At 40.5% G+C, this 18,003-nt stretch overlaps 1 protein-coding gene across 11 annotated transcripts in view; it reads right to left on the bottom strand.

Annotated features, from left to right (window-relative positions):
- Positions 1–18,003, bottom strand: part of GRM8 (glutamate metabotropic receptor 8) — an 868,572-nt gene that overhangs the window by 707,568 nt on the left and 143,001 nt on the right. For all 11 annotated transcript variants that reach the window (XM_086395795.1, XM_086395792.1, XM_086395796.1 and 8 more), the window contains one exon: positions 2,991–3,207. In XM_086395795.1, coding sequence (XP_086251921.1) covers positions 2,991–3,207 — 217 coding nt within the window. The remainder of the gene's footprint in view (positions 1–2,990; positions 3,208–18,003) is intronic.

Raw genomic sequence — 18,003 nt, 5'->3', positions numbered from 1 at the left:
ACTCTGATGGATTCCTCTCTATTCAGTAGTTTCCTCCACTGTCTAGAAAATGAAAGATAAAATTACTACACTATGGGGTACAATAGTCATCTATGTACCATGTCAAGCCTTCCAGTTTTGTCTTCCATACCTTACTACACAAACTATGATCCAGTCAAATTGTGACATTTGTTGATCCTCCTTTTTTTTTTTTTTTTTTTTTGCCTTCTCCAGTAAAAACATTATAGTTAGGATGCTTGGGGCTGAGACTGTAACAGCTAGAATATCAAGGGACTATTTGTCTTATTTTATCAAATAACTCCTGTCCCTCTCTCCCTGAGAAGGATCCTGACTACAGAAGAGACATCATTGACATCTATGTTCAAGACCATCATTCATTCATAAACTTTGTTCTCCAAGACTCACTAAGGATGCTTCCTCACATCTCAGATTTTGTTAAAATGAAAAACGTTATAATCAAACCATACAAGCAATGTATCACTAAACAGATTTTCATTTCACTATCATTCCATTATGATCTGTCAGAATTAATCAGAGACAAAACATAGGAAGTCCCAGTCTACACTGAAATTTCATAGCAATTAACATTGCTGAAGGGAGAAATTCTTAACAGAGTACAGGAAAATTTACAAGAGTTGGAAAAATATACAATTTCATTAATAGGCAGACACTCCAAAAAATGAATGCATATATCTCCTTCTCAGTCAAGAGACTAAGATCTTTAAAAACACTGGTAACACACTGACAGAGATGTCATCAATGTTGTAGTAAGAGGAGCAAATGTTACAGAACTAATGAATTTTCATTAGAGTCATCAGATCACTTCAGAATGGGTTAAGTTGCTACCATTTGTCATTCCCATTAATCTCATTGTCATGTAAAAGGTTTAATTTTCAGCTATTTTTGTTCTAGATAAAATCTTTGTCATTAAAATGAGGGATGATTTTGATATTTAATGTATTCCATGGCATACTCTAGTGTGGCACTAATTTGGCCTTTTCAGTATTCTGCATATTAATTGACAATACAGCCCTCCTCCATTCCCCAGATAAGTGAGAACTGAAATAGAATGGACAGCCAATCAAGTCACAGAATACTGAAAGGATCAACAGAAAAGAAATGTTGCTGTAATCAGGAGCATACACAAGGCACTAAAATTATTTTCTCCCATACTAATGACTAAGACAGAGACAGTAATCATGAAAGATACCACCTGATCCTTGAAGGTGACAGTTACCAAAGTATAGCAATGTTCCCTAAAAGTGAGAACTAAGTATTTCTTTTTTTTTTTTCTTCTGGTAAGAAGAATAAAACTGCACTCTCACTTTTAACTTTTAAAACAATGCGTTTTATCAGAGTCTGCAACAATGTCCTGTCTTAAATTTTTTGTAGTAATCTGTGGCATGCACACAACATGTGTCCTCTAGTTGAGAATGTACAGATCACTGCAGAAAACTTCTCATTTCAATACATATTCTATTAGTTGCCTTCTTTTGTTAAATTATCACTTGGGTGAGACCTAACATCAGCTGCTTAAATAATGCATTCAAACCTGCTTTCAGAAGCTACTGTTTTCATTTGAGTGGGCATTTCTCCTAAGGATGAATGTGAGATTCTTTTCCAAGAAGGTAATATAATTTACCATCATTTAAAGTTCAGTTGAATGTTTTGAATCACTTTTATAGCAATAGTGATATAATTTAAAATTCAAAAGAGCAAAGATTATGCCATCATGGATATTTATAACAAAGAATGAATAGCTGTCCCTTAAATAAATTAAACCAATCTATCCAACAAGACCAGGCCTTTTCTACATTTTCTGCAGCAGCCCAGTACTGGAACAAATATTAAACACACTAAATATTGTGCATCATAAGTTTCCATGCTTATTACATGCAGCATAACAGATCCTAGGCATCTTCATATCTTTTAAGAGAAAACCTTATTCCAATAAATTTAGATGTTTTGTCTGCTAATTAGGGAATAAGCCCAAATCATTCCCATGGTCTTTTCCTGCATTAAAGCTTCAAAGAAAAACATTAAGTTATCAAAGTTCAAAATTACCCCCAAAACAGCTAAAGGATGCTTTAAATTTTTGGCAAAACATTGCTATTACAGAAAACAATGCAATAGAAAAATATGCTAATTTTATTCAGTAATTCTTAGTAAGAACAATAGCATTTGTTAAGTAACTGGTAACATATCTCCTTTCATCTGAAAAGTTATATTGTTGCCCAGTCAGCAATAAGATTTATGCCCTGAGGTGTCTTTGTCTTCTGGGTCTTCACATAGTGTAGTAGATTTATAGCCTCATGGATAAATACATACAGAGTAAAATGCCTATGGAGATTTGAATGAGAACGTTGAAAAAACCCAGGACAGAGTTCACAAGCACCCTGTTTTAAACAGGTTTCCACATCTTGCCCTTAATCCCACTCACTGCAAGCTTTAGATTAGAGTTTGTAAACCAAGATTAGAGTTTGAGGTAAGAATCAAAATTCAAAAAGTCAAAAATGACAATAAAAATATCACTCAAGTATAGCCTTGGGGGCTACTTCAGTGTTGTTTTAAGATGATTACCAGTCTTAATCCCTTTAGTGTTGGATGTTAAATTCTACTGCCTTTTTAAAAATATTTAATGACTTGCTAATGTAAGCTTCCATCTAGAACAATCAAATAGTATGCCATTTATTCAAATATACAGTGGCTCTAATGTGCCAGCAAACTCCCACGTCAAAACAGACAACTTTAAAAAATGTTCGCCTGAGTCAGGAGCTCTACTTCCTAAATTAGCACAAGAGTGTCACCTTGATAGACCATGAACAACAAAACCATTTATAATAAGCCCAGCTTCCCCCTAGAGTGGACAGCCTGGGTCATGCATCTGTAGGAGCTCTAATTATCCCACACAGATCAGAGAGCTCTTGGGGACACTCAGACTTCCACAGCCTGTCGCCTCAAACACGATCATCTGATAAATATACACTTACCAATCTCCCTCGAGATCTGAGTGAAGGCCTCCACACCACTCTCTCCGTAGTTACCCTCAGAAGCCAGCGTCGACACGTAATTCCACCCCAGGGCCGTCACAATGTCCACCATGGCTTGCGCTTGGTAGGAGTCAGGGGGGACCACCCGGGAGAAGAAGTCATACCTGGTGTTATCACTTAGCTCTGGGGCGGTGGATGCATAGCTGATTTGAGGTATCTGCAAAACAGATGACAGGTCATTTCCACCCATGAGGACTCTTGTCAAATGATGGACTGTTGCACAAGAGATTAAACAGTCAAAGCTATACCAGAAACCTAGACAGCAGCCTGCAGCCAAGATAAGATTTCATCACCATCAGTTGCATTAGAAAGTAGGTTATATAGGTCTGTGGGCTCACTTTCTTTCAAAGCACATTTCTAAACAAGAGGGCTTCCCTGGTGGCCCAGTGGTCAAGAATCTGCCTGCAGTGAGGAGACATGGGTTTGATTCCTGGGTGGGGAAGATCCCCTGGAGAAGGGAACAGCAACCCTTCAGTCGCAAAAGAGACAGACATGACTGAGCAACTAAAAAATAACAACAAAACAGAAAGAATTTAGTTTTGATTCAGTCCCCATTGTTTCAGAAGCCAAAGCAAAACATTTGTGCTTTTTGTTGTTGTTGCTCTTCTTATTCTGTACATGATAACTTCTGGTGAAGAAATGAGGCAGAAATGAACATGAAATGTACCCACACGCCCCAGAAAAGGTCACCTCTAAAATCATCTTTGGCTTCAGGATATAAAGGCTACATAATGATGAGTACAGCATTTAATACAAGACTTTTTTTTTTACACTTGATACCATTTTAGTACTATGATATTTTGGGTAAATTATTTTAAATATATATCTTTGCAAATCTAGTCAGTGCTTATTAATATAATCACTGAGTACCACAATAAGATTTGGGAACAGCTAACCATGTATCTTTTAATTATAATGTCTTTCCAGGCTTCCATCCTCAAAAAAAAAAAATCACAAAACAGGAATCCATATCGAAATTTCTTTAGGATAAGAGACTATTTTCTGACATAAACAGGGTGAATTGCTAGAAGATATTCAAAATTAGAGATATGTTGTTTCTCCTAAATAGCTTCAAGCTGAGTAGCAAATTAACTGCATGCCATAAATTTACCCCAAAGAGGTTTGAAATGCAATATTCCCTCCTATATACAAATGAAGAGTCTTATTCTATCTATGAAAAGTGCTAGGACAGAAGAACACAGGGATGTTAAAGAAGTATGGCAGAGGGACATGCAGGCTAGACCGAGCAGAGAAGATGCAGGAAATCCAGCAAAAACATGGGGAAAGACATTTCAGCCACAGGAAACAGCATGTCCAAAGGCAGAGTCAAGAAAGGATATGTGTTGCAGCGTTTCTTGTGGTGGGAAAGCAAAATATCAAGGGAGGAACATTAGGAAGTAAAACTTCAGAGCTAGACAGAAACCAGAGGATGAAGGGTTACTCAGGTATGACAAGGAGTGTGGACTTTATCACCAAGGTCATGAGGAAGCACAGCATGATTGTAACCAAGGGAGTGGCACAACAGAAATTTTGTTTTAGAAAGATCACATTGGCAGCAGTGGGAAGAGTAGAAACCCTCACATTTCAGGGTCCACCTGGGCAGCCCCATGCCCCAAAATTCTGACTTAGTATGTCTAGACATCTAGGAATCTTCATTTTAATATGTCCTCCAGAACAATCTGATGCCAGTGGACCCATAATGCAGAGATACACTGAATTAAAGGGAAGACATAAGAAGTTGCCTACTAGTTCCAGTTAGAAAACTACTATAGAAATCTATGTAAGAAAGTATAAAAACGGAACTAAGGCAGTAGCAGGTGGCAAAAAAGGAAGGGTGTAGAACCTGTGAGTATCTAAAAGACGAAGAAAGGTGTAGGAAAAAATGGGAAATGACTCTCAGTTCTATGGCTTTGCTATCTGAGTAGATGATGTTTGATATTTTCCAAGGTAGAAGAACAAGAGGAGATTTGGAAGACAAAAATGATGAGTTCAGTTTTTGACTTGTTTCTTCTGAGGTTCCTGTGAGATGAATGAAAGCAACTAAAAAGTGGGCAACACTATTGTGGCATCTGGAGTTTAAGAGATGTGAACTTCATCTGTGATGTGAAAATCCAGAGGTCAGAATGAATCTATGATGCCCTAACTCAGGATGCTTGGTTGAAGATGCAGGTCTGACTCATACATAAAACTGTTAACTCTGCTCTCCATCAGATCTTGCAGGTAATGTCAGGGCTCTGATGTTCAATGGGCTGCCATTTCATCTTCCTGTACAGAGTTACACACTCTGGGAACCGTCCATCACCTGCCACCCCCTGACCAGACAATCCCCAATCCACAAGGAGGTTACAACTTTCCTCTTGACATCTTGAAAAAGCCCTCAACATCTGTATCCAGACCTTTTGTAGGTCTAGAGAGTCCTCCTCCATTTTTGGTGGCCAGTGAAGTGACACTGAACATCCTAAGGTGTAAAAGCCTCCTTACCCAGAAGACTGTGCTTGGAGCTCTCCAGGGTGCTGGAGAACTTGTTTGGCTTCTGAGTAACCTGTATCTATCTACGTCACCTACAACAATGATTTACTCTATTTCACACCCAATTCTTATGGGTCCTGTCCTCCTGGTAGGACCTTACTAACTTGCCTGTCAATATTGTGGGATCATGAAAACCAGTCTTGACTGTCTCCTTTTTGTTCCTTTGCATTCTCTGCCAGATATACCAGTCACCTCTTGATAGATTGTCCCCTTGATTAGGCTGTGTTCCTTTGTAGTACATAAATACTTAGCAAGGACATCCGTCCAAATCTCTAACCACACACCAAACTTGCCCTTCTTGGTTGTTTCCAGAGGACCTGGGAAAGAGATAATGGATGATTCAGTGAGGTCTACCCTTTGCTAGAGATCTTTCCCAAAGATCAAGAGCATGTGTGTTTCTATCTTCTAGTGAAAAAGATCCAACAGCCTGACCTTCACTTTGGAAGGAATTCTGTGTGTGTGTTTGTGTATGTGTGTGTGTGTATGCACACACAAGTGTAGGAGGGAACAGGGAGCATTCTATAGCAAATTCCATAGTGCTATACCATTACATTGGCCTATCTGGATATATAATAATCCTCCTACTTCCTCAGCTACTCAGAGTCCAGCAGTAAAATGCCCTACACAATCCACACCCTGCCTATAATAATGAGCCACCCCTTTCTAAAAATGAGCACAAAGTGTGAAAATTGAGTGTTTGAAACCAAAACTAATTATCTCAAATTACTACCTTCAGTCAGTCACTTTCAGGGCTGTTTAATTAGCAGGCAGCATCATGTTTAGGATTAATTAAACAGGTGTAAAGGGTATATAAAATAAAAGTGCAGATAAGAAATGGTTGTTTGAATAATTAGGCAAAGGACTTTCTCCCCAAAGTCTGAAAGAATTTTCTCTTTGCTGATCAATGTGCAGAAAAGTAATGTGAGAGTATGTGTTTGTATTTTCATTCATTCAATTCATGCTATGTCTCAGCCTACAAGAAGGCATCTTGAATACTGATCATATTTCAAGACATCTTTTCAAGTTGTCATGGGGTAACATCTCATTTTTACTTTATTGTAGCCGACCACTAAGCACTGGCTCATGAAGCAATTTAATTTCTGTGTTGGCATCCTCAATATTTCCAATGCCTCAAATTAAACCCCTACTGGCAACTGAAGTGGGAATTTTTTTTTTAACCTGGGATATTTTTTTTTTCCTACACTGAATCCATTCTAACTAATCCTTTCACTCTGGATATTTCAGTTTCCAGAAACAGAACAACAAAAAATGTGGTGAGAGAGGCATAGAAGAAAAAGAGGGAAATGAGAGGGGAAAGGAGAGTGTACCAAGAAAACAAGTGTGGAAACCATTCTGTATCAGTTCATCCTTTTCAAGACGTACATCCCTTGTAAGCCTTTCCATTTGCCCATTCAAAGGGTAATATCCCAACTCATCAAACTGGCTCCTGAAGCCCTGGTATCAGACACTGTCCCATCCTCCTTCCCAGCTTCATGCCTTCACTGTCACCCCGATGATGCCTGCAGTCCTGCCCACGCTGCTTCTGTCAAGAGAGACACCTTCACCTTCTGCACAGATGGAACATCCAGCTTAAAAGTTGGCGATTAATATATACACACCACCATGTATAAAACAGACAACCAGCAAGGACCTACTGTGTATCACAGAGAAATTACTCAATATTCTATAATGAGCTATAATGGGAAAATAATCTAAAAAAAAAAAGAATGAATGTATGGGTATGTATAACTGACTCACTCGGCTGTACACCTGAAACTAACACCATGCAGTAAATCAACTGTGCTTCAACCATCATTCCACCCATCCATCCATCCCCTCCTTCCAGGAAGCCTTCTCTCGGGCAGAGCTGCCTTTTGCTGTCCCTCATCCCACAGTCTCCATCATCTGCCATAAGAACCACAGTTGTGTGCTAGCTTAGGAGACCCACAGAGACAAAGTCTCTGTTTGACTTCTTTGGTGTCACTAGTCCCTAACACAGCAGGTGTTCAATGAATGTTTGAAAGCAATTCATTACTCAAAAACTGTGGCAGGGATTTTGATATAGCTTCTTCCCAACAGCCCCCTACCTGACATTCCACCAAAATACCATGCTGGCTCTTCATTTGTCCTTCTCCATCCTTCTCTATCCTGCTGTATGTCCTAGGAGGTTGCTTTGTGACTGTCTCACCTGGGCTCCTAGCCTCAGGTTTTCAGTCGAATTTACCCAGTGGGAGGCATCTCCAAGAGGTAGGAAGGCAGGAGAAGACAGCAGTCAGAGCGTTGATGCCTCCATCTCTTTCCCTCACCCTGACTTGGTGTTTCTCTTCCTGAGTCCTTACCGGCCTCTGAGGCCCTCTCCAGGTTCCTGTGATGAGTCACTGCCCTTGCACCTCCAGTCTCCCCACAGTTGCTAGTTCCTAAGCATGCTCCATCTTGAGTTGGGGCCTTTACCTGTGCCCACACCTTATAAACGGTCCTTTTATTAACCTTTCTTCTATTATCCCATGAGTGTGCTGGAAGCCCATCAGTCCACCCACTCTTCCAGGTCTCTGGGGAAGGGACACCCACTGCCCTGCCTTCCCAATCTCAGCCCTGCCATAACCTGCTAACCTTTCTCCATCCACTTCCCCTCCCAACCTCCTCCACCACCGTTCTTACAGGATGTTTTCCTTCCCTTTCTCTTTCAGTGCCTTAAGGCATCCAACTGCATCATTTTTAAACACCTGTCTTTTTGCCTTTTTTCCTCTCATATTTTCCTTGTGCTGAGGTTTCATAAGAATATGATGTGTGCTTAAAATAGGGCCATATATCCATTACCCCAATAAAGCATATTTGAGGCAAATAATTGTACAACTCAAAATACCCATGACCATACCCCTCTTTTAAAACTGGTTAAAAAAAAATAAAAAAAAAAAAAAAAAAATAAAAAACTGGTTAAAGTTTCTATATAACATAAGGAGCTCAGCTTGGTGCTCTGTGATGACCTAGATGGGTGAGATGGGGTGGGAGTTGGAGGGAGGCTCAAGAGGGAGGGGATATATGTATATTTATGGCTGATTCACATTGTTGTATGGCAGAAACCAATACAACATTGTAAAGCAATTATCCACCAAATTAAAAAACAATTAGCTTCCACTTTTTTGATAATTGTTTTTGTCTCCACTATATTACACTTCCGCTCAGAAAGAAGAGATCTCCACCCAAACCTCACTCCTCTTGGGGAGTTCCAGAGTATTGTCTCCTCCCTAGACCTCTATCTCTTATTTATTCTCCCCAAAGGGGAGGAGAATCTGAACGAGAGGTCAGAGTTCTAAGTTTACTGGGCAAGAGTGGATCACGCTCTGCCTTCATTCTCAACATACCCCCACAGAGCCCAGGCTTAGGCAGAAGGATAAGTTGTAGTGCGGGAGAAGGAGGCACCATTCTGAACTCAAGTCCACGCTGAATTCTTTCCAATTCTGGTCTTAACAGACATGTCTATGCATCTGGGAAGTTATCTGGTGTTTGCCCAGCTGTGACTAAAACCAATTACTTGATCCACATTTAGCTAGATAGTCTGTGAATCTTGGACCAACATACTCTAATATAATCCAAAAGTTCAACGTAGATCTCAAGGAGGCAAAACTTCTATTTCAAAAGAAATTCATGTATAGTTTCTTAGATATTTTGCTAAAAATAGCAAACATATATATATATATTTTTCTTTTTAAATAGAAGTTAGCAGATATTACTGTCCTTTAGTGTCTGTTTTCTACTTCTTGCAGATAGAACCCCTTATTTTTATGTACGACTTGGCCACTTAGAAGAAAACTACATTTCCCAGCCTTCTTTGCAGCTATGATCTTTAGTATAGTGGTGAGTGCAACTTCTGAAAATGTATCCTTAAAGGGAAAGAGTAGTTCTTTCTCACGCCCTGCCCCTTCTTCCTGCTGGCCAGAATTTGGACATAATCAAATGTTCAATTAGCCATCTCAGGCCATCACCTAGGGATGGTAAAACAAAACAGCACACCCCAACCTAGTCCAATCCACTGTGATATCTGATTCCCAAAACCACCTGATTATGCTCTTACCACTTCCATTCCTGCCCTTCTCAAATCCATTCTACACAAACAACCAAACTGAGCTTTTTAAAAAAAACAGATAATATCAAAATTTTGCTGAAAGCCCTTCATTTTCCCCAGTGAAATTCAAGTAAAGCCTAAGCCTCTATTCACAGGATCCATGACTCGACCTCTGACCTCCTTTTCCCGTCTCTCACTTGACTCACTAGATTCTTTTCTGTTCCCTGGCCCAGCCAAGCCCTATTTCTTCCCCAAGCCTCATGCCCATTGCTTTCTACACTTTCTAGACAGGGTTGAGAATGCGTACAGCTTCCTCAGATGGTCTGTGCCTCTCCCTGTTGAAGTCAGTGAATCTAATTCCACATGACTGGCAGGGTGAGACGGGATGTTACTGAGATATAAAGGGGCCAAGAGGCTTTTGCTGCTAAGTCGCTTCAGTCATGTCCGACTCTGTGCGACCCCATAGACGGCAGCTCACCAGGCTCCCCCATCCCTGGGATTCTCCAGGCAAGAACACTGGCGTGGGTTGCCATTTCCTTCTACAATGCATGAAAGTGAAAAGAGAAAGTGAAGTTGCTCAGTCCTGTCTGACTCTTCTCGACCCCATAGACTGCAGCCTACTAGGCTCCTCTGTCCATGGAATTTTCCAGGCAAGAGTACTGGAGTGGGGTGCCATTGCCTTCTCCAAGAGGCTTTTAGGCACCATATATACTCTTTCACAGCACAAGAAGATGGCAATTCCCCTTCAGGTGCCTTTTAAATGTTCCCTGCTGCTTGCACATTAAAATACTGTGGTAAGTTTTAAACTTTTTGTGACTGCTGAAAATGACATGTATCCCACATGCATTTCCCCCAGTTTCTGGCTTGCCAAAGATCCACGAGGAGGCCAAGACACCCCTAACAAGCAATGAGTCCTAAAGCACAGCTCAGGGGAAGTCCCCCAGGATCATAGGAAATGTAAGTCTTCCTGCAAGAAACTCACATACATCTGAGAACAGATTTGCAGACAGAAGACAATTTAAGACCTGAGTCACCCACATCTTCACCATCAATTACCAACAAGGTTTTTGTGCTTTTTCATCTCTACAACCAACCTCATCCATTGATTGTCAACCTTAGTGGTGGAGGAAGTTGGCGGGGTGTGTTCTTAGTGCCATTCAATAGTGCCACTGGTTTTCTCCAGTGAAAGATCAGCTTGAAGCTGTGCTCTTCCTCAGGGGCTAGTGCTTGCCTGAGCACTTCTTCAGTGATGCTGCTCTTAGGAACAGCCGCCATCGCTATAACAGCTTCCTACCACCTGGTCTTGGGATGGTTTGTTGCTGCTGCAGAACCCGGTCCAGAAAAGCATAATGATTATAGCCATCAATTTTGTCTTTTCAGACGTGACTGCTCTCTGGTACTAAAACTACTAGTTGCTTGTGGCAAAACACGAGTATAAAACCAGAAATTGGATAAAAATCAGGAGTCAGAGCTAGAAGTTCAGTTCAGTGTTGACCTTTCCCTCCTCATGCTGGCCTGAGCTTTCATGTGCCTCTCAGCTTCATGAAAATGAAATGAGAGGGAAAAGGAGAAAGAAATGTGGAGCCTAAACATGGAGAAATAAAGAAGAAGGATGACTATCCTCAGTTTGTTCTTGAAACTCTATTACCCTCCCAAACCAGGACCTGCTCAAAGAAACCTTGCCCACTCAATGGATAGAGAGCAAGCTTCCTATTTGTACAAGTGTGAAATGAGTCCATGACTATCTTCTCAACTGAATCTTCACCACTGATTCAGAAAAAGGACACTAGCTGTTGTGCTCTGATGCACAGTGTGCGTGTGTGTGTGTGTGTATGTGTGTTTGTGCTCAGTCATGTCTGACTCTTTGCAACCCCGTGGACTGTAGCCTACCAGGTTCCTCTGTCCATGGGATTCTCCAGGCAAAAATACAGGAGTAGGTTGCCATTTCCTTCTCCAGGGGATCTTTTCAATCCAGGGATTAAACCTGTGTCTCCTGTACTAGCAGGTGGATTCTTTACCACTGAGCCACCTGGGAAGCCCTTGATGCATGGTGGGGCTTAGAAATAGAAAAGGAGAGGGGGTCTTTTGAAATGGGAAATTGTGGAGGCCACGGAGAGAGCGAATGATTTCATTGTAGCGTGATGTTATCCACCTGCCCAACATCAGCTCATTCAGAGTGAGCAAAATCTATCCACATTTGCACACTAAAAGGGCCTGTGGTCAGTCAACACAGCTGAGTATAGAGAGATGGTTCATACCCTTACAGTCACGACTAATTCTGTTATGAGCCAGGATACAGACCTTACCTCTCACAACACCCATAACCAAGCCAACCAGAGAAGAAAGAGACAATTCATTCTCATTATTAGATAAAGAATTCAAATATGGTTTCCTGCTGATGCTGAATCTGAAATTTCAGAGGCAAATATGAAGACCAAGTCACAGGAGGCACACTTTCTTTAAAACATGAAGAATGCATTTTTGTACATACGTGTACACCTGAGAGTAGACATATGCTTTATACAATGTCATATCCTGGTTTTCGTAATTCACTTGGATATATTCTACTGAGTTTTGTGTGCATGCTAAGGTCGCCTCAGTCGTGTCCAATCTTTGTGACCCTATGGGCCATAGCCCATCAGGTTCCTCTGTCCATGGGATTCTCCAGGCAAGAACACTGGCGTGGGTTGCCATTCCCTTCTCCAGGGGATCGTCCCAATCCAGAGGTCAAACCCACATCTCTTGCATCTCCTGCACTGGCAGGCAGGTTCTTTACCACTAGCGCCACGTTTTAAAGGGTGCATTTACCAAGGGTACTGTATGAGTACTTTTTCAAGGGTACTGTATGAGTCTGGGAAGTGAAGGAAACAAAGAGTACCCTTGAATTTGGGTAATTTAGGGAGGTTAATAGGGGGGCTATTTCCAAGGCACAGGCAATTTAGAGGGAAAGCAGTGGAAAGCCATAATCCAGTAAAGTCAGAAGAAGGCAGCTACTACCCTTGCACCCTAAAAACCAGAGGAGGGAGCAGTTATAGAAGCCAGAAGGAGTCACAGACAGATGCCATCTGAGAGGAGCAGTGACCTCTCCCCTAATCCCTGGAGGGGAGGGACACAACCAGCCCCTAGCAACCCCACAGGGAGGGAGCCAGGATATTATATCCTGAACTCTCTGCCCTCCCTGACTTCCTGCTGGCTCTCCCCTTGACCGAATCCACTAGAAACCAAGGAGTCAAAGAACCAGTTGACATTGTCTGGACAGAGTTGCCTCCTAGGAGAGAGAAGAGACTGCACAAGAGAGAAGGTAGATGGGCTAGGCAAGCAGAAGCCATCCATCCCCGGTCTCACTCATCATTGAACATCAGACATTTTAAATAAATTGACGAATGGTGCTGCAGATATGCAGTTTCCTGTGTTATAGTCCATGTTTTTTTTTTTTAACTTGATATTTTCAAATACTTTTGGCAGATCATCTGCATTAGGACATTTTGGTTTGGCTACTGGGAATTCCAACCCTAAAACTAGGCCAATTAATTTAGCATTATCTTTTGAAAAATAAGTAAGGCTCTGTTTTTTTTTTTAAACAAAAAGAATTGTAATGGTTTTAATCAAATTGGTAATGATATTTGACTTCTAACCTGTTTATTTAAAATGAAAGATAAGCAATCCACGAACATGAAAGAATTTACATACAAACAACCATAATTATATCCTATAAGATTAATAAACTTTTATTTTACATCTGCTAATTACTTTTTACAATGAGAAAGCACAGCAGCTCCTAGGGAAAGAGTGATTATAATCTATCAAGTCACTAGTAGTGTGGAAATTTTTAAGCCTAACTACCCTGCATATATTCATTCAACAGTTCTAAGAGCATATTAAATTTAAAACCTTCACTTTGTGGGGAAGGGACTTTAACATTCCAACTAATTCTATAGTTCCTCTAGTTTATGGTTTCTCCTGATCTTCAATTTTCCCTTATTAAAAAAAAAAAAAGTGAACACCATTTTTTTTCCTAATTTTCGCACATTTCAGCATGCTGTGATTTTTAGAAAATGATAATCCGTGCATGTGCAATATCACACGCAAATTAAAAAGGTTAATTCAATACACACACTTTTTCTGGTTAGTGGTTAAATTAAATTTAATGTCTTTTTAATGGTTACTTTTTGATTAATTCAGTCAACAAATTAGCTCCCACTATGTGCCAGACTCCATGACAGGCTCTGGGGAGAGGGCTGTAAACAACACATGGTCGCCCCACCCCCATGGAGCATATGGTCAGATGGAAAAGACAGGCATTAAGTAAACAATCACCCAAACAAACATTTAACTGCAACTGTAATAAGGGCTGTGAAAAAGAAGTAGGGGCTGCTAAGAGTAACGGAGTAACTCATCTGGAGGGAGTGGGATAGGGAGGTGTTGAGCAGGCGTCCCTAAAGAAATGACATTAAGCTGACACATGAAAAATGAGGGAGAAAAGGAAATGAACACTGAACACCGTCCACAGATTGCCTCTCACTTCAGCCTTCCTTCAGATGTGTAAACCACCCAATTTGGACAAGCGAGGAGGATGGGCAGTCGACTGACAGGTACTTCATTTTAGAAACCCGCCACAGGCAGAATAATATTAAATCAAAGACCACCACTCCCCCATGCTTTTTACACAGACTATTTTTAACGAATATATGTCTAACTGGGGTTCTCATATCAGAACTATTTGAGAAAGTCACTAATTATCGGCAGGAAATTGCATTATGTTCTCATAGATCCTCAGGTGTGTAGGGGTCCAGAATGAATGAACAAAGGAATGGATAGGTGGACGAAGAAAGAATGACTGAATCCAGCAGAAACTAAACCCATAGAACAGAAACAATTTTAACACAAGAACCCAGAAAAATGAATAAATGTATACTTAATATTACTTACAAGCTCAAATATATGTTTACTTAGGAAAGTTTTTAAAAGGTGATGGAAAACTAAAAAGGGAACTCTCTTTATTTTTACTCAGGCAGTAAAGGCTTTGGGATAGGATTGCAAAAGACATGAGAAGCAGGTTAGAACTTACCAGGAGAAGACTTTTTTTTTTTTTTTTTTGCTTCCAATATACATTTTCAACACCTCTCAGGAGGAGAAAAGAGAAGTAAATGGTTCTGTCCACTTCTGAAAATTCTGCTCAGTCCAGGATTCCAGAGTAAAAGATGCTTCTGATACCTTCTCAACAGTTTTCAAGCAGTTTGGGATTTCAAAATGATATCTATCTCTGTGTGTGTGCGTGCTAAGCCTCTAAGTATTCTTTTAAACAAAACAATTTTGCAATGAGTTCCTTAGGACACTGAAAATTTTCCCTAAAGAGGTTTTCTTACATGAGTACAAAAAAATGATCAATTATGGCTTGTTATATTAGAAAAACTGAAACAATGGTGTGGCACTTTCTTGACATCATTTGCTAAATCACTTAAAAATTTAACTCTTTCCCCCCACTCATTCTCCTCACTGCTGACTTCACACCATCACCTAGCATTTAATTTTCCTCTTCTGCTGATTTCCTTGCTGTGCAATCGCCACTGTGGTTCAATTCCCCCACCCCACCTTCCCCCAAGCATGTCAGCACTCGAACATTAAAAAATAAAAAGTTAGTAATTATAATTAACAAATTGAAATCAATAAAACTTAAGCTAGAAAATATTTCATTTAGACTGGCATTATGCTACTCAATAATACATGATTTGAATCTTAAAAATAATGCCTGATGTTGATAAGGACATTTGTCTGTGCAAATAAGTTTCTCTGATGATAATTTCTTGGATTTTCAGTGATTATCCATCTTGACTGATATTACGGTATCTGACTGATCCTTTATCCCCCACCTGGCATCCTTCAAGGACTGATTCTGAACACTAAATACCACTAGAAATTTTCATTTCCTTAATATTGTTTAAACGGGTGAGCTCATATTATAAGAGGGTACAGATGAGGTTAGAGGTCTTAGAGATCCATTTACAAAGGGGGAAAAAAAAACACTCTCTGTCCAAAAACGATAGCCAACTTCATAAATGACCATCACTGAATAATAGGAAAAGTAGAAAAATAATATAAATGACTTAGATCTCACTCTTCCACTCCACACTGGAGAATATGTCAAGCCCACATTCCTCTGACAAACATCATTTCATCATCTTAGTGTCCAAAAGGGCATCACGTTAATTCTCCCCAAAGTGGACTGATTAGCCTTTCCGCCTATCTCTGCCCCATCTACAGGTTTGTTGTTTTTTTTTTTTTTTTTTTTGAGAAGCCCAGCTCACTGCTCCTGATCAACCTCCTCCTTTAGTGTCAGATCCCATCTGCACACCTAACATGAAACATTATGTATGCATGTATTTGTGTTCATATGTTTGATTGGTTTTGTCACCATTTCTTTAACAGGTTATATTGACCAAGAACTACGCTATGTGTCCAGTCCCCATTTACAGAGGAGAAAACTGAGATATGAAGAAGTTAAGTAACCTTTCTTAGACTGAACAATTTGTGAATGGCAGAATGGGATTCAAATCCAGGCAGCCTGACTCTCAGCTCATCTCGTAAACACCTCTGCTCTCCACTGCCTCTAGTCCACTTTTTAATAAAATTTTTTTTAATGTGGACCATTTTTTAAGTCTTTCTTGAATTTATTACAATATTGTTTCTGTTTTATGCTTTGGTTTTTGGGCTGAGAAGCAAGTGGGATCCGAGTTCCCCGATAAGGGATCGAACGTGCACCCCTTGCACTGGAATGTGGAATTTTAACCACTTAACCAGGGAGTCCTCTTAAGAGTCCTTTGGACTACAAAGAAATCAAACCAGTCAATCCTAAAGGAAATCAACTCTGAGTATTCACTGGAAGGACTAACGCTGAAGCTGAAGCTCCAATCCTTTGGCCACCCGACACAAAGAGCCAACTCATTGGGAAAGACTGAAGGCAAAAGGAGAAGGGAGTGACAGAGGATGAGGTGGTTAGACAGCATCACTGAAATAATGGACATGAGTTTGAGCAAACTCCAGGAGATGGTGAAGGACAGGGAAGCCTGGTGTGCTGCAGTCCATGGGGTCGCAAAGAGTCAGACACAACTTAGCAACAAAACAACAACTTCTTCTGGTCATATACAGGGTCTCTCAGGGTCACATGTCATGGTTCATCTGGAACTTGGACTCCACCAGCCATCATCGTATACAGCATCATAGTGAAAAGGAAATACTAACATCAACTATCAGCAAATATTTTCTCCCCCTTTGGTTTCAATCAGTTGCTACAGTTCCTTATGGGATGAGGGCTTTCTAGTCCAGCTGGGTACCAGCTTATTGGTCAGAGACAGTGCTGGCACACAGGGCTTGGAAAGGTTGACGAGCAATCATCCAGTTCCACAAGGGGAGCCAGAAGCAAAAGAGTATCATTGATGTCCCAGGGCCAGAGAGAGTGTGTGCAAACATAAGAGGGAGTAGGCAGCAGAGGCAGAGATCACAAAAAGTGGAAGGAGAATGAAGGCTATTCCAGGGAGAGAAGACAGTCTTTGATAGAAAAAACATATAAAACAATATGCGTAGGACGCTATTTATAATAGCTATGACATGGAAACAACTTAAATGTCCATCAACAGAGAAATGGATAAAAAAGAGGTAGTACATATATACAATGGAATTTTAGCCATAAAAAGAATGAAATAATGCCATTTGCAGCAACATGGATGAACCTAGAGCTTGCCATACTAAGTGAAGTAAGTCAAGCAGAGAAAGACAAATACATGATATCACTGGTATGTAGAATCTTAAAAAATTATACAAATGAACTTGTTTACAAAACATAAACAGACTCACAGACTTCAAAAGCAAGCTTATGGTTACCAAAGGGGAAAGGAGGGGGGAGGGATAAATTAGGAGTTTAGGATTAACATATACACACTGCTGCTGCTGCTGCTAAGTCGCTTCATATACACACTACTATATATAAACTAACCAACAAGGACTTCCTGTATGGCACAGGAGACTCTACTCAATATTCTGCAATAATCTATATGGGAAAAAATATTAAAAAAAGGATATATGTATATATGTAACTGAATCATTTTGCCGCACGCTTGAAACTAATGCAACACTGCAAATCAACTATCAGTTCAGTTCAGCTCAGTTCAGTCGCTCAGTCGTGTCCGACTCTTGCGACCCCATGAATTGCAGCACACCAGGCCTCCCTGTCCATCACCAACTCCCGGAGTTCACTCAGACTCACGTTCATCGAGTCAGTGATGCCATCCAGCCATCTCATCCTCTGTCGTCCCCTTCTCCTCCTGCCCCCAATCCCTCACAGCATCAGAGTCTTTTCCAATGAGT

This window comes from Bos grunniens, chromosome 4 (assembly GCF_055505025.1).
Source record: "Bos grunniens cultivar Pamir isolate PY7600 chromosome 4, Bosgru_T2T1.0, whole genome shotgun sequence".
Taxonomy (NCBI): domain Eukaryota; kingdom Metazoa; phylum Chordata; class Mammalia; order Artiodactyla; family Bovidae; genus Bos; species Bos grunniens.
Note: the sequence above shows the minus strand (reverse complement) of the source record. Positions and strands in the feature narration are given on the sequence as shown.